At 46.9% G+C, this 23819-nt stretch overlaps 1 protein-coding gene across 1 annotated transcript in view; it reads right to left on the bottom strand.

Moving 5' to 3' along the window:
• Positions 1-1701: 1701 nt before the first annotated feature.
• The window catches only part of LOC116946972 (chloride channel protein ClC-Kb-like), an 80426-nt gene continuing 58308 nt past the window's right edge, over positions 1702-23819 (bottom strand). Inside the window, exons 11-19 of the mRNA XM_032962277.2 lie at positions 23157-23330; positions 22628-22697; positions 21526-21636; positions 20356-20572; positions 18607-18740; positions 18096-18169; positions 16462-16545; positions 14642-14728; positions 1702-9517 (exon numbers count right to left, since the gene is read on the bottom strand). Coding sequence (XP_032818168.2) covers positions 9452-9517; positions 14642-14728; positions 16462-16545; positions 18096-18169; positions 18607-18740; positions 20356-20572; positions 21526-21636; positions 22628-22697; positions 23157-23330 — 1017 coding nt within the window. The 3' untranslated portion in view covers positions 1702-9451. The remainder of the gene's footprint in view (positions 9518-14641; positions 14729-16461; positions 16546-18095; positions 18170-18606; positions 18741-20355; positions 20573-21525; positions 21637-22627; positions 22698-23156; positions 23331-23819) is intronic.

Genomic DNA, 23819 nt, shown 5'->3' with positions numbered 1-23819 from the left:
AGCGTCGGTGGTGGCTGTGGCGATGGAAAGGGCCCACAGGATTTGTTAGAACAGATCCTTGATGATCCGCATTGTCCCTACGTTCAACTTGCAATGTTTAATTCCGTGTTGACCACTTTCTCTGATACTTTGTAACACCTGGCAATGTAGCAGCATTGGGTTTAACGAGCCTGACTCTGCTGATGAGACCCGGGTCAAAAACCCATCCAGAGTTTGGCTACTTGAACAAAAATGATGTGAGGAAATATTGGTCCAGACGGGTCATATGCTGATGGAATAAAATAAATGTTTATATTTTTTTTAGTTGCAAGAGATGGACTTTAGTTTCTTTTCTTGACTTTTTATTTCTGACTAACTTTTATGAAGTCAGAGCGCTCCCCAAAGCTTTGTCAAAATAACGCTCCACAAATATGTTGCTTGAAATCTGAAAAATATTGCATTAACCATAAAAAACCTCGATTTGATTTCCTATTCAGTTTAATATTCCCCAAGTTAAAAACAAACTCTTCTTGTTTCCAGATTCGTACTTCGCCTAGTTGGTTGCTCACAAATGGCAAAACTAATTTTCAAGAATATTCTTTTTGCATCTGACTTGGATCATTTTCATTCATGATAGGAAGGGTAAATCCTCTCTTAATATGTTCTACCCTTCATCTTTCTCTTCATGAAAGTTTCATTAAGCGTGCTGAATTTGGGCACTTTAACAAAACTTTCAAAAGTAACCCTCTAAAATCCAAGATCCATTCCACAACTTCATGTCCGAATCTAAAAGTAAGATTGCTTCTTTTCCACGGTCTTGTTTAACTGAGCCACTGCATACGGGGAAGGGGGTGGGGGGGAAATGATTTTTAGAATATAAATTAACATGCGATCGGACCTTTGCTATGATCACTCTTGGCTCAAAACTTCTCTCTACACTTGCACTTTAATGTTCTAAATGTGTTTTTTAACTCAATTGAGAGGGGTTAAGAGTCTTGGAGAACGGCAATGAAAATGGATGTATGCGGTTTAAACGCTGGGGCTTTAACGGTAAACTAAGTTATTGTATTCTAAATTATTTAATGCACATTGTAAGCACTTTTGTAAATACTAGATGAATATATTTTTATATAAATGCTATATATTTTCTACATGACTATAAATACTACGTAAAATGTTAATAAAGGCTTGTTTATTTTATATTCGCATGGAATTCATGTACGTGTCTTATTCTTACACACCAGCACTGCCCACGTATTCATGCACCGCCGATGTGGAGGGTGGAGGGGGGGGTCTGTGACATGCGCACGCACGAACCCGGCTCAACGCTGTGGAATGCGGGTGACGTTATCATCCCCGCGGGTCAGCCAGTCAGTCAGCCAGCCGGCAAAACTTTTCGCTCTCTCTCGAATTTTTACTTTACAACTCGTAAAAGAGTTCACAATTACACACGTTGGAACAACTCCCGCCTATGCTTACGGCCACTGAGCCAAATTTATCGAACATGTATTGCAGGATGTTTAATCTGACGGACTTCATCACATCAGCTCATGGTGGGCGGGGGGGGGAATTGTAGAGCTCTTGTGTGGGGGGTGGGGGGGGGCACCGTGTTAGTGATTCAACTAGGAGAGTGAACTTGGAGGGGCATTTGTTGGTGCAGGGTAAGCCCACCCACCCGAGTGCTGGCTCTGCCTTCTATGCATCTCACAGAGTCCTCGGACGTTTAAGATTTCGATATTCGGTTTATTTAAAATAATTCCAATCAAGTACAGCATGTTTCACTTGTCTGCTTTCCAATGTTCTGATTATCTACAACTCCCCCCCCCCCAACCTGTAGAGATATAAACCAATCTGAAAATGCATGAACACACTCAGAGCGGAGAATTGCGATTAGACGGTAATCGTTTAGGGGTGTATCGATGTATCGGTTCATTATTATTGGTTCTAAAACGGCACACACATCGAATCAAGTGCTATATGCAACCGATGATGTTCCATTCATGTACGTTCTATGTAATGGATTCACGTCACTCATGCAACTATTTTATAACAGGTTGTTCGCCCGCGGAACTTTGGAGTCAAACCATTGCAAGTCTTCTGCGCAATGTCCCAGATGTGCCATGAAAACCGCTTACAGTTGGAAATTGTGAGGGTGTCTTTTGCGAGGTGTCATCCTGGGTGTGTGGGCGGGCTGCCTAAAGAGCTGTCGCGATTGCAAGAACCGCTTCGTCTCTTGCCAGTGCTGTTGCCCATTGGTCTGGAATTTCAAACATTTTCCAGAGTTGGGCCTCACCAGACAAAGGTTTTTCAGTTTCATTTCAGTTTAATTTCTTAGGTGTAGCCCTGTGAGCCGCGAGGCTCTTGACTCGGGTGCAAACGCAACAAACAAAAACATGAACAAAGAAACATCCAGGAAAAAAAACAGTAACAAAAATCTTCCAGGAAAAGAAACAGCAACCGTATATTAACGCTGTGTGCAAAAATCACAATGTGATGCAAGGTGCCCCAGATGTACGTTGAACTTCTTTCGCACCGTACGCGGCCAACCGTGCTAAACGCAGGTTCGCGGGTGGGGGGTGGGAGGGACAAACTAAACACAAGAAGCTGCAAGTGCTGTTAGCGAGCGCCTATTTAAAGCCGGCACGGCACACCAAGGAGTGGGTGGCCAGCACCAGGCCCGACCACCTTTGTCTCCCCAGTGGGCGATGTTAGCACACCGCACCGGGTACTCATTTCAGGCTGAGTCGACCTAGGGGGGGGGGCCCGGGACCGATTCAGATAATCGTCATCGGTGTCGGCGGTGAGCGGGAATCGAACTCGGGTCGCCGGGATCGTAGCGCAGAGTCGCTACGCTATCGCTCCCGACACGGTCATACGGGAAACGACGCAAATAAATTCCCCTAATAACGCAATCTGGCTCCTACGTCGTCAACACAACAGGAGCTCGATGCAGAGGGAGCGCACGAAGGGCTGTCATCGGCAAATTCGATGGAATCACCATTCAACCGCGCATGCAAATGAGTGAATAATAGGGGTGCTATTAATATGTCAATAAGTTTTGATTTAAAGCTTTCGTGACTGCAGTAATTCATATTCTTAGTTTTTTCGGTAAAGTCACGTTGAAGAGAAACAACAAAATAATAAAATATATAAAACAATAAAAAGTTCTCACGACGTTTCGACCATAACTCAAACGAAAAAACTAAGAATATGTCAATAAGTGTTGGCTTTATTTTTACAAAATGTTGGTCTGGTAATGATTACTAGTAAAATGAACCACTGAGGAGCGTGGCGAGGTGTGTCACGTGGTGCATGGAGATAGGCCCTCATCCAGCAGTGGATTGTCAAATGGGCTGTGTATGTCCAACATTAATAATGTTAAATTTTGATTTAAAGCTTTCGTGACTGCAGTAATTCATATTCTTAGCTCTTTCGGTAAAGTCACGGTCGTCATCAGGTGATGATCACCTGATGACGACCGTTTGTGTTATGGTCGAAACGTCGTGAGAATTTTTATTGTTTTAAATATATTTTATTATTTTATTGTTTCCCTTCAACGTGACTTTACCGAAAGAGCTAAGAATATGAATATTAATAAAGTTATCATTAGAATTTCAGAAAGAAAATGAACTGCCATCAAAATCAATGTTGAAAAATACGCATTAAACACTTGCACATTGCTTATTGCCACAATGTACACATACAAGTGCGTTACATTGTCCATGCACACTGCACGGCGCGTGATATAACCGAATCGATGTATAAACAGTCTAGATGTGTAAGCGCCGCATTTATAAATAAGACGTACTTTAATATCGCCGCCACCCCCTCCCCCCGTCCGAGTTTTTACGACGTCTGGCGAACGTGGATTTTTCAACTTTTGTTCTCAAGGCCATCTCTTTCTCACATCAATGAGCAAAATACCGCAAATTGTTTTTTGTCATCATCGGATGTTTTAAGCTTTCTGTCCAAATTATAACTCAGTGGGTCTCACCTGGTAAGAAACACAAATAGTTGAGCTTAGTTTCATTCCTTCACTTTACACCATTCATACATCTGACGGTAGTTTTGGCCCTTGTGCTCCACGTGAAACATGAACACGCTTTATTGGCACGTTCTGTTTGTGGGCCATCCATTTAGTACGTACGCATGGAGAGGGGAGGGGGGGGGGGGTTAACCCACATGCGTATGCTCACGTATGGGGGGCTCTACTGACAATGTGCGTACGCATAGGAAACGGCGGGGGCGGGGGGGGGGGTGAAGCCTCGATAATAATGTTGTCAACATTGGCCTTCAAATTAGTTGGATAGTCCGGCGGTGGACAATGTGTTTGCTTAAAGACGTAAATATTATTAATCTTTGACCGTTTCTGCGTGGATTAAATATCGGCCGTTCTATAGGATTCGTGGGGGGGGGGGGGTGTAAAAAGTCCGCGTGCGTACAGGGAGGGGTCAAGTTTTGACAGATTTACTCAATGGATGGCCCCCCTTACGTGACAAATCTTACTATTTGGCAGCGTCGGGTGGTGTCGCGGGTTGAACGACGCACTTATACTTATGTGATCTAACCCAAAAAACAAACAAATACCTGTATCATGGACGCTTCGTTGCTTTGCGCGAAACAGAGCAGTCCAGTTGCTAAGCAGGGGGGACTGACCCATTCCAACACCTGCATCCTGAAGGCTTAGAAAGATTTTGCGTGCGTACAACGTTAAACGCCGGTGGCGGCGTTCTGCACCACGTGATGCGCAAGCTTCGCGTGATGATAAGACACTCCGTGCTCAATCGTTGGCTGGACAGAAGACGGATGTGTATGCTTTAACTTTTAACATAGCTATTTCTGTGACCAGTCACAAGCTAATCATTCAGCCATTTCAATGCAAAATTATATGCTAATTCCTTTGTCAAGGCGCTTTGTTCCTCTCACACAGCTTAAAGGCCGTGATCTGAACGTGGCTCTTTCACTCCAGCGCTGTCCTACCAGACAGTCTCGTCCCTTCACCTGATGAAGGCCGCTTGTGTTGTGGCCGAAACGTCGTGAGAATTTTATCGTGTTATTTTATTTTATCGATTTATTATTTTATTCTCATTCTACGTGGTGACTTTACCGAAAGAACCAAAGAAGAAGAAGAAGATGGAGAGTTCGCGAATGAGCGGTCGAAGCCGTTTCCTTGCACACACGGAGGGTGGGGAGTCGGCGAGGGGGGATGGGGGTCTGCGTGAGAGCCAGACCAGAGCACACGACGGACAAGCCCCGAGCCGCTTCGTTGCTCGTGACTTCCGCTTGGCATTAAACATTTCCATAACGTTCAATTTAGCATAGACTTTGTTGTGTCCTTTCTGCGTTTTTTTTAATGTTACCACCCACCACCGCAGCCGCCTTTACAACAAGGTCACGCTACAGATTGTGCGCATTTACACAATCCAAGGGTGAGAATCCTCGAGCAGCCAAAACAAAGCCACGTGGGAGTTCATCAATGCGCGTGTAAACGGACACGCGCATGGATCATGTAGGGTTGGGTCGAAAAATTAGCTACGAAGATCGGGAGATTTTTTTGGGGTTTGTTTGTCTGTTTGTTGAGTGGAGACCAAATGAGGGAAGATTGAAGACCTTTGTGCTTGCACGCTCAGGTCAAGTCGTGAGGCAGTGCAGCTGCCGTGCACTGCTCTTTAAAGCAGATGATATATGAAGGTCAAAGCCAAAAGGCTGGCACATCTGGGACATTGCGCAGAAGACTTGCAATAGTTTGACTCCAACGGCCGCGTGCGAACAACCTGTAATTGGTTGCGAGAGCGGAAACCTTCTTGTGAGCTGAAACGTACGAAACAAACATGCGTGTGAAAATGTATTTCAACTCGGCAAAAATATATTTACAAAATAGTTCTCTCAAATGAAAACGAAGGGAGCGAGAGAAGCGCGTAGTGGACGGGCGCGTACAAGGGGCACGGATTCACAGATTGGCAGCATCGTCATCAAAAATAATGATGCTCATAAACTCGGTTTTCGACAGCGCAATGCACACAAGGCATCGAGGCGCATCACATGAAGCTTCAGTCACGGATAAAGCCCGTTGTAAAAACAGGTGAGGTTTAAGATGTAACAGACTCAAAGATTCCCTAAGTCACCGAGGAGGAAGAGAATTCCACAATTGCGGAGCTGCAAAAAGCTCCGTCTCCCACAGAGCAACAAATCCTGGTCTCCGGAATAATGAGTAGTGGAACAGAATCAGCAGATCTACGTTATCGCAGTGAAACATAAAACGTATGCGGATCTGTGAGATCAGAATCAGAATATGTATTTAAACTAGATTCGAAGCCTTCGTGAATTCTTTCTACGTGACTTTACCGAAAGATCCAAAGAGTAATATGTAGTTATACTGGAGAAATCCGGTGATCTATGAAGCTCTTTTTCACAGATGCCCATTAGTTTTCACAGATGGACAGTTGATATGTAGGAGCCCACTGATTCAGGGCCTTAAACGTGAGAAAAATAATTTGAAAGTCGATTCCTAAAGTCGATGCTTAAAGTCGATTTCGGAGCTAAGTGACCCCTGTGCTCTCTCATCAAGTCCGGCTTCGAGAGGTTGTCCTGCTGCAGCTCCGTGTGAACGCTAGCCCGGTGATTAATTTTTAGATGGGGGGGGGGGGGGGCAGGCCCTGTCAACCCGAGCCACCCGCCAAACCAAGGAGGTTAAACAGCGGATAGGGGCGGTAGTGGGCGGAATGGTTTGTTGCTGTAGATTATTTTGTGAATGGCAGCTTCAGAATAACTGGGCTGTAATGCGTGTCATCTAACGCATGCCAGGATCGGAAACTATTTAGGTCATAGAATTGCGTGGGTAAAGCGGCAATACGATGCAAGCACCAAAATAGGGCATGGATTTGGCAAAAAAAAATTCAAGTCACTAACCTTGGAAGACTTAAGATGTGACATTTTTGGTTTTGTAGCAGTAAGCGGATATTCTGGCTAGATTTGTCAAGACAATATAATGGCATTGCTATTTTGAAACTTGCGGAAAGAACATGACCAATGTCAATGTTGTAATTAAAGCCAAATCATTGTGTCGTTAATCACCCAAACGTCTGTTCAATTATCTTGATCATATCACGATTATAAAACATTTATTATGTACAAACCGCGTTTGTATATTTTGTATATTTCATTACATTTTGCATACACAGCTATTTATTGGACAGGGGCATGCACACATGTTAATAAAACTAAACATTGCATCCGTGTGTAATATTCTGAATCAGGAATAAAAAAAAGAAATAAGCAGTACGGGCGCCAAACAACCGCGACTCTTGCAAAATCAGACTCATCCGCGGCCTCTTGCGTTCTCAACTGGTTAAACCAAATTAAACTTGAAACTTTAAAACGGGCCCAAAAGCCCCAAACAGCAAGTAGCCAGTAACCAACACGGCTGCCGAGGTTATTCCATCGCAAACTGTCACACAATCTCCGGTCATCCCCGCAGCAGTGGCGAACCATCCAACAAGGACGGTGGTCACTGCATCGCGCGGCATCAGATGAGGTTCTGCGGACCTCTGGAACGCTCTTCCTTCCGATATTAGGAAGCCACTGGAGCAATGCACTCTTAAATCATCTAGATTGACAAACTCGCTTCTTTAAAGCTCCTTTTTGTGTTTAGTTTGTTGTCCTTCCCCCGCACCTCCAATTAGCATGGTTGGCTACGTACTGTGCGAAAGAAATTCAACATCTATACATGTTTCTAATCATATATATAAAAAAACACATTATTGATGAATGATAGTGTTCGCGACCTCTCTTGCAAAAGTGAATATGTAAATAAAAAAAATATTCATTAAAAAATATATTAATCTACATATTGGTAGGTTAAGTTTCTATCAAATCGATTTGGCTCGCTGACTGCGGTGGCTTGAACACTGTGTTCAGAAGTGACACGTGTAAAAAAAAGACAAGTTGTTTATATACACAAGGCATGTCGGGATACATCAATTAATTGTTGAAATTGCATTCCAATATTCAAGCTAATGCACCGAACTATGCGTGTGAGAGTCAATGGTTCTACGTCGTACGAAACGGGTTCACACTGGCTCACACAGCCACTCGAGGTGCTACGTTCACCACCAATGTAACCAAAACACTTTCAGCAGGGTGGTCCAAATGTCAGGGCACAGGGTCATATTTATTGTAACAAATGACTGACGGTTATTTCATGTATTTTAACAAATGCTTAAACTGAATTCCATGAATATCAATGCATGCATTTTATTTGGAAATTCAAGTAAGATTTTTTTTTACATTCATAAATAATGTTTTGTTTTCTCAATTCTTTCACGTGTCTCGGTCCAGATTTTTAAATGACGGATTTGAGGTGACCCCCACGGGAAGAAGAAAAATAAATACTATTAATGATAATAGAAATAATATTAGCTTAAAGAATAAACAATTCAAATGTTTTAATGCAAGTGTTAAAATAAATGAAATAACACGATGTGTCCTGACAAGTGGGCAACCTGGTATAATGCGATTCTTGAACAATTATTAAATCACGTTAAAGCAAATTGTTACATTAAATAAGCAACGCTCCGGATACTGTGTATGTACGAACACAAGCTATATCTGACAAGGCATACGCACGGAGCCTACAGGGAATGAGAATCCACTTTTAACAATCGATGACCCCCATGTAGGGGTCTCTCGTATCGGCTGATCACCTGCACTTTAAGACAACGTCAAAACGACGGTGTTAATACAACGCCAGAGACAATGATTACAAGGATGGGAACGTGGTTGGAAGCGCTTTCGTAAAAAAAAAAACATGAACTTAACAATGCAAAGGAACGTACAATGTGCCCAAAGGATAATGCTACTTAATCGGCTGTGTGCGTGTTAATCTGCTGTGACGCACAAGTCAGACACATGGAGGCGGACAAAGGAAAATGGGATGAAAGCTGAAAAAGTGGGCAAAGAATCGTGGTGAGGCGGGTGCTTGCTCGGACCTACGATGAGAGACAGGGAGGGAAACAGGCGGATCGGATAATGCACACATTGTATTGACTGTTGAGAAAATTAAGCGGGCTTTGGCAGGACACATCGCAGATAGGATGACGAGATTAACAGCAGAGTGGCAGCCAATGAGGTTTAACGTCGCCGCGGAGATGGAGCAGTCAAATGAGCGTGTGTGTGTGTGTGCAGCAGCCCGATAGAATCTCAAGAGCCGTGAGAGACGGTGATGGCTTGGTGGAGGCCTTCATCCAGCAGTGGATCGATCGTGGCCGGTAATGATGATAATACCATGTTGCCTGGCCTGCAGGGTGGTTGTACAGCTACACAAAAGTCATTTTCGTCCTGTGTGTGGTGATTAAGTGGCCTCGTCCGGAAACGCGTTCCATAAACAGTTCACTTGGGGTCTTTATGTTTAAACTATACCAAGCGATGATCTGGCAACGATGCGTCGGGCTCGAGCTGGGGAAGTCACGACACGTCAGACAGCCGACATCAGAGCCGGGACGATCTTGCCACTTATGAGGTCCTCCATGCCCCTTCGCAGCTGCAAAAGGGGAAAGAGAGACGAGAAAAGAAAATGACACTAAGCAGACGCGCTCCCCGTTACGGGTCGCAACCCGTTGCTCGCGCGTCATGTTCTCTCCGCCACGCTGGAATCGATCGGCTTTCTGAAAAATCAGGCGGGAGGCCACTGACAATGAAGTCTGTCTTCTCAAGGGAGAACCTTCAGAGGGTTTTGGCTGACCATCGAGCAAAGACGGACCACTGCATGGCGTGCTCCGGAACAATTTAAATGGGAATGGTTGAGATGGGATGCGATTAATGTAAGCTGCTACGAGGTGCTGTGGTATTTAAATGCCCTCTACGAATGTAAATCGTTCAATCTGTGTCAATAATGTAACTGTACACGTGGACTTTATATGGTCACTGCATCGTGTGCGTTCAGATGCGCTTCCGCGGCCGTCTGGGCGCTCTTCCTTATGATATTACGAATCCTCTGGAGCTATGCACTTTTCCATTTACATTGAAAACTAACTTCTTTGGAAGTGATTTTGGGTTTAGTTTGCTGTCTTTCCCCCCCACCCACCCACCCCCGATAAGCACTATTGGCTACGTACGGTGCAAAATAAGTTCAACTTATATACATGCATGCAATAAAAGACCAAAAAAATGTTCAATCAATACTAAACAGTAACTAATGACCATACACTAACGATACACATCAATAATTAGCAATGCAGCATTATGCAATGCAGAAAATTAATAACATTTTCCACAGTTCTGTATCACAAGGGTGCGTAATCCCAATATGAAATAGGGTTACGAATTGGTTGGCGCTGTGCGTTGGTCGACCCAGCCACGACCCGAGTTCGATTCCTGTCAATGGTTAACATCGGTGGCGAGTGATATCAGAAACCATCCTCTGCCCTCCGTCCTGCCTTTACCAACACACACCGGAGTAGCGTGGTGAAGTATGGTTAGAAAAAAAGTTTGACTCGCACGGCATGAAGACGCCTGCATTCATGTGTGGATTCAGAACTGCTCGGAGGTTGTTGTTGTTGTTGTGATCCCTTTTGCGCTAATATGCATCTAAAATCGAGTGCATATTTTTTTCCGCCAGAAATTCCCCTTTAAGTAATTTACCGATGGGTCTCAGTGGGTTCATCAGTAAGTGAGTGACGCAGATGACAGAGTGGGGTGTTTGATGCCACCGAGTGAAATAAGGACTGAAGGTTCCTGTTATCTTGTTAAGGACATCGGCTGATGTGAAATCTCCCGCACATCGCTGACATGGATTATTTCCGTTCAAGAGAATTGCTGAGCCAGATTCTCTTTTGAACTCTTTGTGACTTATCTGGACGTTATGCAGTGCGGTCGGCCTGTGGTAGTGCAGTACTTGAGCTGGATGAATGCAAATGTGAGTGGCAGTGGAGCAGTTAGCGTGCTGTGCTATGAACCCCGAGTTCAATTCCGGCTCAAGAACCAATGACGATTATCTGAATCGATCCTGGGCCTCCCCTAGGTCGACTTAGCCTCAAATGAATACCTGGTGCATTGTGTAAAAACATCGCCACTCGGAAGACAAAGGCGGCCGGGCGTGGTGTTGGCCACCCACCCCATCGTGTGCCGTGTCGACCTTCATAGCTGCTCGCTAACAGCACTTTCCCCAACAGCATGATACGGCTATACAGGGGATCTTTGTCTTTGTGCACACAGAGCGGAGTGGCGATGGTTAACACACCGGGCAAGAAGTCCAAATCATGTCCTATCCTTCGTTCTTTGGAGGCCCACAACCTCTCCCCCTCTTTCTGAACCTTCCTCCGAGTTCAATCGCCTGTTGCGGCAGTATTGAACAATGTTTTATTACTGTAAATCCCCTCTCCGCCTCCTCTCTGTCCACCAGCAGGGTACACACATGGGTAGAGCACAGTTACTTGATCGGCGAAAGACGTCTGGTCCACGCTGAGCGGACGTCTGGAAAGACGTCTGGTCATCGTGGAAGAGTAGGCCAAAATTCCCACGAGAGCTCCCTCTAGTGGAAGCCCTCCCGCCAGCAGTGGTGTGAGCTAGCAATTCCTGGGTTGCTCTTTTACCATTTTACCTGTTATGCCTTGAGTGTAAATGTAGAAAAATAAACCCAATTTCTGGCATGCGAAATGCTGTTTGTTGGTGGCAGGGTATGATTTCTAGCTTTGCCTTCATCTGACACGTGTGTGTGTGTGCGTGCGCTGTTTGATTACTGTTCCAGGCAAATATTTAGAAGGGCACCCGTGGCAATGGGTGATCTATTGCCATTGTCCATGGCAGCAAATGGTTCAGCAGCAATTGGTGTAGGGACTATGGACTAGATCACTGTACGTATGTTGAACTTCTTTCCCACCGCAAGTAGCCAACCGTGCTCATCGGAGGTACGGGGAAGAACAACAAACTAAACACAAAAAGCAGTTCTTCAGAAATGAGTTTTTCAATGAACGTCCACGGCTCCAGTGGCTTCCTAATATGGAGAAGGAAGAGCATTCCAGACAGCCACGGAAGCACATTTGAAAGTGCGTGATGCAGTGGCCGTTTATGTTCGATGGCTCGCCAAAAGTCGCTGCGGGGCAGATTTGACAAAGTCGGGGGGGGGGGGTGGGGGGGGGAGATTTAAGAAACCTGCACCATCGTTTCAACTGCCGCGCCGTGAGATAGAATCGAACCGGTGATCTCTGGATTGCAAGTCCAGCGTGCTGACCATTACACCGTGGCAGCATTGTCACTTAATCTCCCTTAAATCAGTTTCTCCTCTCTCACTGCCCTCTCTCTCCAGACATTTTACAGCGTTGCCAGACAGACACATTATTTAGCAGGCCGTCTAGCACTGGGCAGCAGCAAGCCCAGGCCATTGCAATACTCAGCTGAACAGAAACGTAACATTCTCCTTTCAAATTCTGACCAGAAACACTTTCAAGAAGAAGGGGTGGCTGGGTTGCCCAGAGGTCGGAGCACTGAGAAGCCTGGGTTCAAATCAAGGAAAATACCTGTAATCAATGGCGGAGCCAGGATTTTCAGATAGGGGGGGGGCAACCCCTCCAGCAATGAAAAATGATAGGAGTTGTTAGTAAGTAAGGAGTTGTTAGTAAGTAAGGAGTTGTTATTTAGTAAGGACTTGTCCCTTGCTTTTTATTCGACGACGCGCGTGTGGCGATGGCCCAGCCATCGATCGAGGGTCGAATTGCGAACCACGTTGTGTGATCGGCATCGCGCTCGCTGAAGGTGTCGATGCCTTCAGGGAAGTCGTGTGCTGTATACGCAACTGCGCACGATTCTGTGAGTCACTTATAACTGCTTTTCCGTTACTTATTGCCAATTATGGACTCAGACTATTGTCCTATCATCTTTTAGAGCTCCTGGCACATAATAATATGCTACATAGTGGCAGTGGGGGTCGCAAAATGCCGATTTGTTACTAATAAACCCCAATGATCCGATCGAAATTAGGGATCTCGATCGGATCATTGGAGGGTGGGGGGGTACGTGCCACCCCACCCCCCACTGGCTCTGCCAATGTCTGTAATTGAGTCTGGGTGCTGTAGTATATTGAGTGGGATGATATCTCCCTGGTCACCAATGACTGCATAAAAACACAAAGAAATTAAATTGAATTTGGTTTTGCAAAAAATATATAGTTTCTATACTAAATTTAAGATGAAAAAAATAGTTAAATAGTTGGCACACCGTGAACATTGCGCTTTGTGGCAGGGCAGGTGGGGAAGTGGTGCCCTCTACTGTGTGGAACAGAGGTCACCGGAAGGAATCTCAGCAGTAGCTCTGCGATGTCTGCTTCCAAAGGACGTTCTATAAGTTGAAGGGTTGCACTGCTGTATGATAGATCCGAATGGACACTTCATCCCATGGCAGTGAGAGATCGCAAGAGAATTTGAATAAACGATCGGGTGAGCGTGGTGCTAGATTGGGTGAGCGTGGTGCTAGATTGGGTGAGCGTGGTGCTAGATTGGGTGAGCGTGGTGCTAGATTTGGTGAGCGTGGTGCTAGATTGGGTGAGCATAGTGCTAGATTGGGTGAGCATAGTGCTAGATTTGGTGAGCGTGGTGCTAGATTGGGTGAGCATAGTGCTAGATTGGGTGAGCGTGGTGCTAGATTGGGTGAGCGTGGTGCTAGATTGGGTGAGCGTGGTGCTAGATTGGGTGAGCGTGGTGCTAGATTGGGTGAGCGTGGTGCTAGATTTGGTGAGCGTGGTGCTAGATTGGGTGAGCATAGTGCTAGATTGGGTGAGCATAGTGCTAGATTTGGTGAGCGTGGTGCTAGATTGGGTGAGCATAGTGCTAGATTGGGTGAGCGTGGTGCTAGATTGGGTGAGCGTGGTGCTAGATTGGGTGAGCGTGGTGCTAGATTGGGTGAGCGTGGTGCTAGGTTAGGTGAGCGTGGTGCTAGATTGAGTGAGCATAGTGCTAGATTGGGTGAGCATAGTGCTAGATTGGGTGAGCGTGGTGCTAGGTTAGGTGAGCGTGGTGCTAGATTGAGTGAGCATAGTGCTAGATTGGGTGAGCGTGGTGCTAGGTTAGGTGAGCGTGGTGCTAGATTGGGTGAGCGTGGTGCTAGGTTAGGTGAGCGTGGTGCTAGATTGAGTGAGCATAGTGCTAGATTGGGTGAGCGTGGTGCTAGGTTAGGTGAGCGTGGTGCTAGATTGGGTGAGCATAGTGCTAGATTGGGTGAGCGTGGTGCTAGGTTAGGTGAGCGTGGTGCTAGGTTAGGTGAGCATAGTGCTAGATTGGGTGAGCGTGGTGCTAGATTGGGTGAGCGTGGTGCTAGGTTAGGTGAGCGTGGTGCTAAGTTAGGTGAGCGTGGTGCTAGGTTAGGTGAGCGTGGTGCTAGATTGGGTGAGCGTGGTGCTAGATTGGGTGAGCGTGGTGCTAGGTTAGGTGAGCGTGGTGCTAGGTTAGGTGAGCGTGGTGCTAGGTTAGGTGAGCGTGGTGCTAGGTTAGGTGAGCGTGGTGCTAGATTGGGTGAGCGTGGTGCTAGGTTAGGTGAGCGTGGTGCTAGGTTAGGTGAGCGTGGTGCTAGGATAGGTGAGCGTGGTGCTAGGTTAGGTGAGCGTGGTGCTAGGTTAGGTGAGCGTGGTGCTAGATCGGGTGAGCGTGGCTCTACGCTGGGTGAGCGTGGCGCCCACCTCTGCAAGTGTGACAGCCCCGACGAGCCGCCCGGCCGACGTGACGTAGATGAACTGCAGCCCGAGCAGCTCAAACAGCTTGTGAGCCTGCGAGGAGATCACATCATGGGGGAGGAGGCTCAATCTCTGGCGTGCGTGTGCTGGTGCCACGTTCCCACGGCTGGGGGGTAGAACCACGCTGGCTCGGTGCTCGGTGCGTCAACTGGACTAGTCCCACGGCAATCGCCCCGGAATGTCACAGGGTCAATGTATGTAATGTATTTTGAACTTCTTTCGTAACCGTGCGTAGCCAATCATGCTCATCGGAGGTGCGGGGGGAAGGAAAACAAACTAACCACGAAAAGCAGCTTCAAAGAAGCGAGTTTGTCACTCTAGATGATTTAAAAGTGCATTGCTCCAGTGGCTTCCTAATGTCGGAAGGAAGAGCATTCCAGACGGCCGCAGAAGCGCATCTGAAAGCGCGCTTTGGATGCGAGACGTTCGCTCCGTGATTCCGCTCGCTTAGTTTCACTTTTCAGGCACGTTTGCGGTTAGAAATATACGGCTAAAAATTTGCACGAGCGAATGATAGTCCTGAGCTCCCTTCACCCAGCCATCAGTGCCATCGACTCCCTGATTGTGTGCAAGTTCAGGCTCAAACTCTTCTATGATTAACTGCGTCTTTCTCTCTGTAAAATAAACACTCCCACTGTTTATGTGCAGCGTCTTGAGATGCAGTCACATTTAGGCGCTGTATAAATCCACGTCAGTCACATCTGTAAATGACGAGAGAGATACAAAAAAAAAACCCGATCGTAATAGAATGATAGTGCAGGCTGCAAGACCGTAAGTTTCAAGCAAGACACGGAAATTAGTAATAAGCACACAATGATGTCCTGAAGAAGTGCATTGTGGTAAATACACATCGTATCTTTATGTATCACACTATGTAACACATTTCTTTTTTGTTCCTGAGTAGTAAGTGCTATTTTCCAATTGCTTATGCCTCAAAAGTACAGAAAATGGCTATTATTCCCCACAAACTTTGCTTTTGTGACCAGGACAATGATATTTTGAAATGTACGTATTTTCAATGAGAACACGTGGTGTGCATTTGTGTGTCATTCCTTCACGTAAAGTCCTGGTCAGAAAAGCAAAGTTTGTGGGGAATAATAACAACCATTTTCTATACTTTTGAGGCATAAGGAATTAGAAAAAAACACATACTACCCAGGAACAAAAATCGTGCTACATTGTGTTATCAGTGTGGTCAAATTGGGTGATGTGGTGCTGGTCACATCACCGCCAGTGTACCGTCCTGGTTTAGCTCGGCAGCAATCTTTTATATGTGTACCTGCTGGATGCAATTGTTCCAACAGCAGGCAATGATTAAAAGTGCTCATTGTTTCTGAATGTAGGTTTAAAGAAGTATCTGGGCAATGGTTGGGGTTGGGTCTTGAGGAGTTGCAGTTGATATAAATCATAGTGTGTGTGTAGTGTATCATTTGCAAGTAGTGAAATGTTTTTCATAATAAAGGTTTTTGGGTTAGATGGTGTAAGGCTGAACGTGTCCTAACCCTCCACCACACGACACAGCCGGCAAGGTTTGTCACGTAAACAACGCGCGAATTTGAGTAACTGTAAATGTCGTGGATTTACTCTCGAACACACCGTTGGTGCTGAAGTAGTAACTAATTGTAGTTTACGTGGCAAACCTTACTGGCTGTGTCGGGTGGTTGTGACACATTTATACTAAGGCGATCTCACCCAAAAAACCTTTATTATTAATAATATTGGTCGCAAAAGCCTACGTGTTAAAGTGAAATGTTTACTGAGAGTACCTGATAGAGGGACGTCTTTGGAGAAAGCTGAAATGTGATTGGCTCAATGTCGCATCCGTCGAGCGTCTTTGGGGATTCCAACTCCTGGAGGGAAGGAGAGATGCATGGGGTGCCAATGATGGCACCGCTTCATGTCGATAAAATACACGTCTGCTCTTTCCGATGGAATTCCCATTGTGCTACGGACGTCGTGCGGCATTAGAGAGAAACGTTTCCATTCGTAAATCTCGCACAAAGCAGTGCATCGTCACCACACGTTAGCGAATGGCCCCTGTTAGATAATATCACGGAATTACGATCCATAGTAGATTGTTTTTTGGGCTGCGCCATATATTGGCCCGGTCAATTTTCTGGCGAACGACCCCGGCGCCGCCCGACGTAACCAAACAACTTTAATAGCCGCGCGGTGCACGCGCGTTTTACAACGCGGCAATCGTTGTTCATTCCACTCGAGCGGTCAAGTTGAAGAGCAACTCTCACAACCAACTTTAGAAATTAGATACGGCGTGTCACTGGTAACTCGTGTCGTGGATCTTCAAAAAAATCCACGCGGTGGGAAATAAAAGCCAAGAAGTCAGAACATTCAATCAGCCTACTTCAGCAGTTTTTTCTTGCTGTGGTTGTCTCACACCTGATGACGATTGCTTGTGTTGCGATCGAAACGTCGTGATCTATTATTTTTCTACCTACGTGACTTTACCGAAAGAACCAAAGAGTATCGACGTTTATGTTTGCTACGAAAAACGTAACCACGGGACTACTTTCGAGAACCTTTCAATCACCTCTTACTCACACTAGACGGGTGCCGAACCTTTTCTACTTGCCCTGCTATCGAGGTGTTTGCTGCATGTCAACCAAATCGAACAGTTAGTAATCACCACAGCTGGAAAAATGCAGAAATACCCGAACACCGAATTTAATATTACAGTGTAGTGTTTATTTTGGCGAAGTGCTTGGTTTGTCGGGCCGAGGCCATCCACCTGCTATGCTTGAGGACCTGGTTTAATCATGCTCGGCCGAACAAGAACCCAATTATTTTGGCGACGCAGGCTCAGCGCTCTGACACGATATTACCCCCCTGGGACTGCTGGCCACCCCCAGAATCCATTGCTTTACTTTAACAAAGTACGGTACTCTATGCTGGCCAAATCGTGCCGAATGCATTCGGTCTCATCAAATCTCAGAAGCTGAGCAGGTTTGAGCCTGGAGCCCTGGACGGTGCTTAGTTGGGCGGCCATCGTGCATTAAAGAGGTGTTCTAGACTGCTTTGGGGATACCTCGTCGACAGCAGAGGCCGGCAGAGGGCAACACAATCAATTGCTGTACTGTACCATTCTCCCACCAACCGGTGCTAACCAGCGCGGTCAAGCTCGTTTAAATAACCCCCGATGAGCTGTACGACATGGGGAATGCCTTCATCCAGCAGTGGAATGACAAAATTACTGCACTGCCCTCTGCTGACCACCAGGTAGGCCCGCATGCTGGCCACTCTCATCAGAGCAATGTCCAGGCTCAAGTGTGCTCAGCTTCCGAGATCTGCGAGATTAGGGGCAATTCTGGGCTGATTTGTCCTGCAGGCACAGACTTGGTGTGTGTTGCCGTACAGTCTGATACATCGTCCCAGTGAGACTCACCCCATCCGCGGCCCGGTTTCTCATCCAGTGAACAAGTTCTGGTCTCCTCACCGCGCCCACCAGAATCATGGAATCTGAGACGAGAGAGAAAACGCAGGCGACTTCCCGTTGTTTTGAATAAAGATGCAAACCCGTTTCACGTGTGACATCTGGGAGTATAAATACCGTGGCAGTTTGGGGCGTTTTTTCTCGCCACCACCACACTTTGTTGCCCACCTCTGATTAGCAAGGTTGGCTATGCACCGTGTGAAATAAGTTCAACATACATATATACATACACTCACGCGCTCACTGACCCACTCACTCGCACACTCACGATTGGCTACGTACGGTGCGAAAGAAATTCAGCATAATGACGAATCTGTAAAATCAGCCCCAATCTCAAGACTGTTCCCAAACATAAATGTGTTGTGATTGACGAGAAACTTAAATGGCAAGGCACGGTCCGTGGGTCCACGTGACCCATTCCGTGTTTTGAGAATGGTGTCAGGCGCCGAGCTTTGGCACTCACTGTCGGCGTCCACCACGGGGTAGGCTGTGAGGGGCGCCGACTTCAGGATCTTCTTGACGTGACGCTCCGAAGAATCGCGCGTCAGGTAGCTGATCTTCGTGTTCATGAACTGCTCCACTAGAATGCCGTACGCCCTGCGGCAGCGGGCAAAAAACGAGCAAAAAGAAAAGACAAAGATCCCCCGTATAACCTGAACAGACTTTAGGAGCAAGTGCTGGTAGGTGGTGGCCAACACCACGCCCGGCCGCCTTTGCCCTCCGTTTGACGACTCTATTTACCCAATAATGTCAGTGTGGAACGCGCGTGACGTCACCCCCCCCCCCGTCGACCAGCCCCCCTCTTTAATAATCATAAGCGGGTGACGTCACTCCACATGGGGGGGCCGAGGCGCCTCCATCCCTCCTCCTCGGCGACAACTGACAACCCTCACTACAAAGGCAGAACCCTCACGTCACGTGATCTCCGTGACGCTGTTGAGACATCGAAGTAAAAAGGACGTCGTGATGAACAAGGGATTATAACATTAACATGAAATATGTCTGTGTCACCGCACCCTTACAAATTGTACACGCGAATGGATTCAATGAATATCACGTCGCGATCTGCTTTTCGCTTGCAAGTTTCAGATTTACTGCAATACACCCGTCCTTGGCCTGGCAAAAGGCTAGTGTTGCGATGTTTACACACTGTACCAGGTACAGATATGAGGCTAAGTCGACCTAGGGGATGTCCAGATAATGGTCACTGGTGTTGGCCGTGAGCGGGAATTGAACTCGGGTTCAGTGCCGGATTAAGCTAGTGTGGGGCCTGTAGCATATGTTATCAAGGTGCCCTAAATAAAACAAAACACATACACATTAAAATACTAATTTTTTATTTGCAGTAGTAAAGCAATTGTATTTTTGCATTTGCTATACAGCCAGATAATACGACAAATCGCTAACCTTAAAAACCCAGTCATTCGTAAAAGTTGAAGGCGGTATAGTACTTTAGTAATAGAGCAAGTGCAGAACCACTGAACCGGAATTGATAGCTTGAAAGCATTTAGCGCGGGGCCCTTGAAAGTGCGGGGCCCGTAGCTACTACACAAGTAGCTACTACACAAGTAGCTACTACACGTGCAGCTACTACACATGTAGCTACTACACAATTAGCTACTACACATGTAGCTACTACACATGTAGCTACTACACAAGTAGCTACTACACATGTAGCTACTACATAAGTAGCTACAACACAATTAGCTACTACACATGTAGTAGCTACTACACATGTAGCTACTACACACGTAGCTACTACACACGAAGCTACTACACATGTAGCTACTACACATGCAGCTACTACACATGTAGCTACTACACATGCAGCTACTACACATGTAGCTACTACATTTGTAGCTACTACACATGTAGCTACTACACATGCAGCTACTACACATGCAGCTACTACATTTGTAGCTACTACACATGTAGCTACTACACATGCAGCTACTACACATGCAGCTACTACATTTGTAGCTACTACACAAGTAGCTACTACACATGCAGCTACTACACATGCAGCTACTACACATGTAGCTACTACACAAGTAGCTACTACTACACATGTAGCTACTACACATGTAGCTACTACTACACATATAGCTACTACACATGTAGCTACTACACAAGTAGCTGCTACATTTTTAGCTACTTTTGCTACGAGGATGAACCGGCACTGGAAAAGGGCGGGGCGCCTGGTGATCCTTACCCGGTGCGGCCCGCGCCCCGCAGCTTGGGAAGGTAGGGCAGCTTCTTGATCATGATGGTGCCGTCGTAGAAGGACGGCTGGAACTTCTGGGCGATGGCGTTGGCGACGAGCACGGCCACGAGCACGGGCAGGATGTGAGCGATCTGGCCCGTCACCTCGAACACCAGCATGGCCGTGGACACCGTGTGGGTGACCGCGCCGGAGAAGGCGGCCGCTCCTACCCAGCCATGCGTGGGGGACGGCAGGGGAGGATTTGGCATGGGCGGTACGCGGCGCACACCGATAAAGCGAAACAGTTGTTTTTATTTGACCAGGTATGGCTCACTGAGCTACGTAGCTCTTTTTCAGAAGCGGCCTGGCCGCCACAAATGATCGCTCAACGAAGTGGCTTATCGCGTGGAAATGCGTCGCAGGCAAATACTCTCAACGCGTGTTTCTAAACGTGGAGGGAAAAAAACCGGAGGACCCGGAGAAAAATCCACGCGGCCACGGGGAGAACGTGCAAACTCCAAATATACAGCAGGCGTCAGGTTCGGGATCGAACCCAGAACCTCCTAAACTCTTTGGTTCTATTCGGTAAAGTCAGGTAGGTAAAAAAATAAAACAACAAAAATCACGACGTTTCGGCTACAACACAAGTGGCCTTCATCAGGTGAAGGGACCAGATTGTCTCGAGGACAGCGCTGGAGTGAACACAGCCAAGTTCAGACCGCGACCTTTAAGCTTGTGTGAGAGGAATTAAGGTGCCTCTCACACAAGCCTTTAAGCTTGTGTGAGAGGAATTAAGGTGCCTTGACAAAGGAATTAGCATAAAAATTTGCATTTAATTGGCGAGCTTAGCATGGTGAACGGTGTAGAGGGGGTGAACATGTGCAGACCGGCGAGGGGGGGGGGAGGGGGAGTTTACATATTGATGCTGTGAAAAGGGAATTTAAGCAGCTGCGAAAGTTTGGGATACCACTACTTGAAAAAATATACTGTACCATTGAAAATTAGTTTAATGTTTGGTTCGATTTAGAACATCTTTCCTCCTGTCTACCAGGCATCGTAGGTGACATCTCGCCACCGTGGCATACTGATTGCACGGCACGGCACGGCCAGGGAGGAGGAGGAGGAACATCTTTTTCACCGCGTGCGCCAGTGCGACCGTGACGCGCTGCGAAGCCGCACCTGCCAAGGCGTAGCCTCCCGGCGTGATGTACACGACGGTTCCTTCCGACTTGATTCCGTTTGGGAAGATGTAAGCGAGGACCTCGCCGACCAGCCGGCCGAGCGCGGCGCCTGCCAAGCACACTTGGTCATCGCTCCGTCGAATACGACCGCCCGCGCGAGGTGACCGGGAGAAAGCCTTGCGGCGTCTCGAAACTGTGGCACTGGGCCTTTGCAGAGTGTCTCATCACTCATTAATTAGCCGCGAACAATCTTCCGACAAAGAGGGCCGCAGAGCTTGGGCAATTGTTGGTAGCGCCGGTTCGCCGCCTGGCTGGCATTCCCGTCCGTCTGTGGTTCTTCAGTGGCTGTGCGATGAAGTTTGCACGAATGATGACGTGTCGCATAAAAAAACTAAAACATTTGTACGAGCGATGGGCTCTGACGATGGAGCGGAGCAGGGTGTCGCACACTGCAGTCCTCGCGACCCACCACAAATCCACCACCTTTCCACGTTTACCCATCCACTCTGCTGTTTGTGCTCGTACGCACATTGAACTTCCTTCGCACCGTACGAAGCCAACCGTGCTAATCGGAGGCGCAAGGGAAGGATGACAAACTAAAAAAAATACACGTGAAGTTGTTACGCACCGCGTGTGCCTGATGATTGGTATACATGCCGCGACATACGGGGGGAACAGGCAACGTTGGAGCAGAATGCGTTGGAGGTACACAGCGAAAAAAGAATGTGACATCAAATTATTTTCAAGCGACTGCTGGACAAAGGCCTCCGCACACTGTTCCGGTCACGGGCGTTGTTTGGCCATACTTCAACTCTGTTTGCCAGCGCGGGTTTTGTAAAGTGGGCCAGGGCGACTGGGACCGGTTCATTTATCACTCGCCACTGATGTTAGCCGTGAGCGGGAATCGAACTCAGGTCGCCGGGTTTGTAGCGCAAGTTTGAGAACTGCTCTGCCATGGCTCCCTCTGACTGGCTTTTATAGAGATATAGGAAACTAACACACGAGAGAAGAGTAAACCGACGGTTGAGAACCCTTTTGTAATTACTTGTGATGATGATGGTTGTCTTGATGGTGATGATGTTAATGATGAACCAACTCACCGTAAACAAACACAGGCATGAAGTAACCAGCGGGAAGGGGCATTGTTGTCGCGAGAATGAGCATCCAGAACTAAAAACACACGGCACAACAGCGGACGTGACATTGCAACAGCGGAACCCAGTGCACTGTTAATGCCTCCCGACTCAGCAGATTCACCACGGCTCAGACTCGTGATTAATTGCCACCACTTGGGAGCCGTTATTTAAAGAACACATTCTAATTTTTTTCAGTAACTCTCGTGGCTGAACGAATCACATGAACCAATTTACACAGGACACATTATTACTAGAATAATACAAATCGAAGAATCACAGCCCTTTGTCAAACATTTACGATAGCCAGGTCGCTTCTGAAAAAGAGCCACGCAGCTCAGTGGGCCTTACCTGGTAAAATAAAAAAAATAGTTTATAGTTTTATCGGCATGTGCCGCATTACACCGCCCCCCCCCCCCCCGCGTGGCTGTGCAGGGTCAGCCGCCTTCTCCGGCGCGGTGACCCACAGGGTGGGCAAGCGGGATGGCGCTGGCACCTTCATGACGATGAAGACGCAGAGCGTGGCGTACACGCCGCTGTCGGGGTTCGCCCACTCGAGCCACAGGCTGCTCTGGTTGACCGGCGCCGCCAAGTTGGCGCTCCTGTTCGCCGACAGGACGAACCACGTGTCCCGGTCGAACATGGAGGTCAGCAGCTCCTTCATGGTGAGCTTTGTGGACAGAGATGGGTGACACACAACAACAACAACACCAGCGACAAACAACAACAATTGTATGGCAGGGGAGGGGAACTTACGGCCTGTAAAACTAAACAAAAATTATGATATTCTTAGTTCTTTCGGTAAAGTCACGTTGAAGGGAAACAACAAAATAATAATATATATATAAAAAAATCTCGCATATATATTTTATTATTTTGTTGTTTCCTTTCAACGTGACTTTACCGAAAGAACTAAGAATATGAATTACTGCAGTCACGAAAGCTTTAAATACAAAAAATTATGAATTCAACTTTATTTTCTCTCCAGGTAAGGCCCACTGAGCTATGTAGCTCTTTTTCAGAAGCGATCTGGCCACAGATGATCGCTCAACGAAGAAGTGGCTTATCATCACGTGGAAACGTATTGCAGCCAAACACTCTAAAGTCACGTTTCTAAATGTGGAGGGAAAACCAGAGGACCCGGAGAAAAATCCACACG

This window comes from Petromyzon marinus, chromosome 28, assembly GCF_048934315.1.
Source record: "Petromyzon marinus isolate PM22_M1 ecotype Great Lakes invasive population chromosome 28, UKy_Petmar_22M1.pri1.0, whole genome shotgun sequence".
In the NCBI taxonomy this organism is placed as follows: domain Eukaryota; kingdom Metazoa; phylum Chordata; class Hyperoartia; order Petromyzontiformes; family Petromyzontidae; genus Petromyzon; species Petromyzon marinus.
Note: the sequence above shows the minus strand (reverse complement) of the source record. Positions and strands in the feature narration are given on the sequence as shown.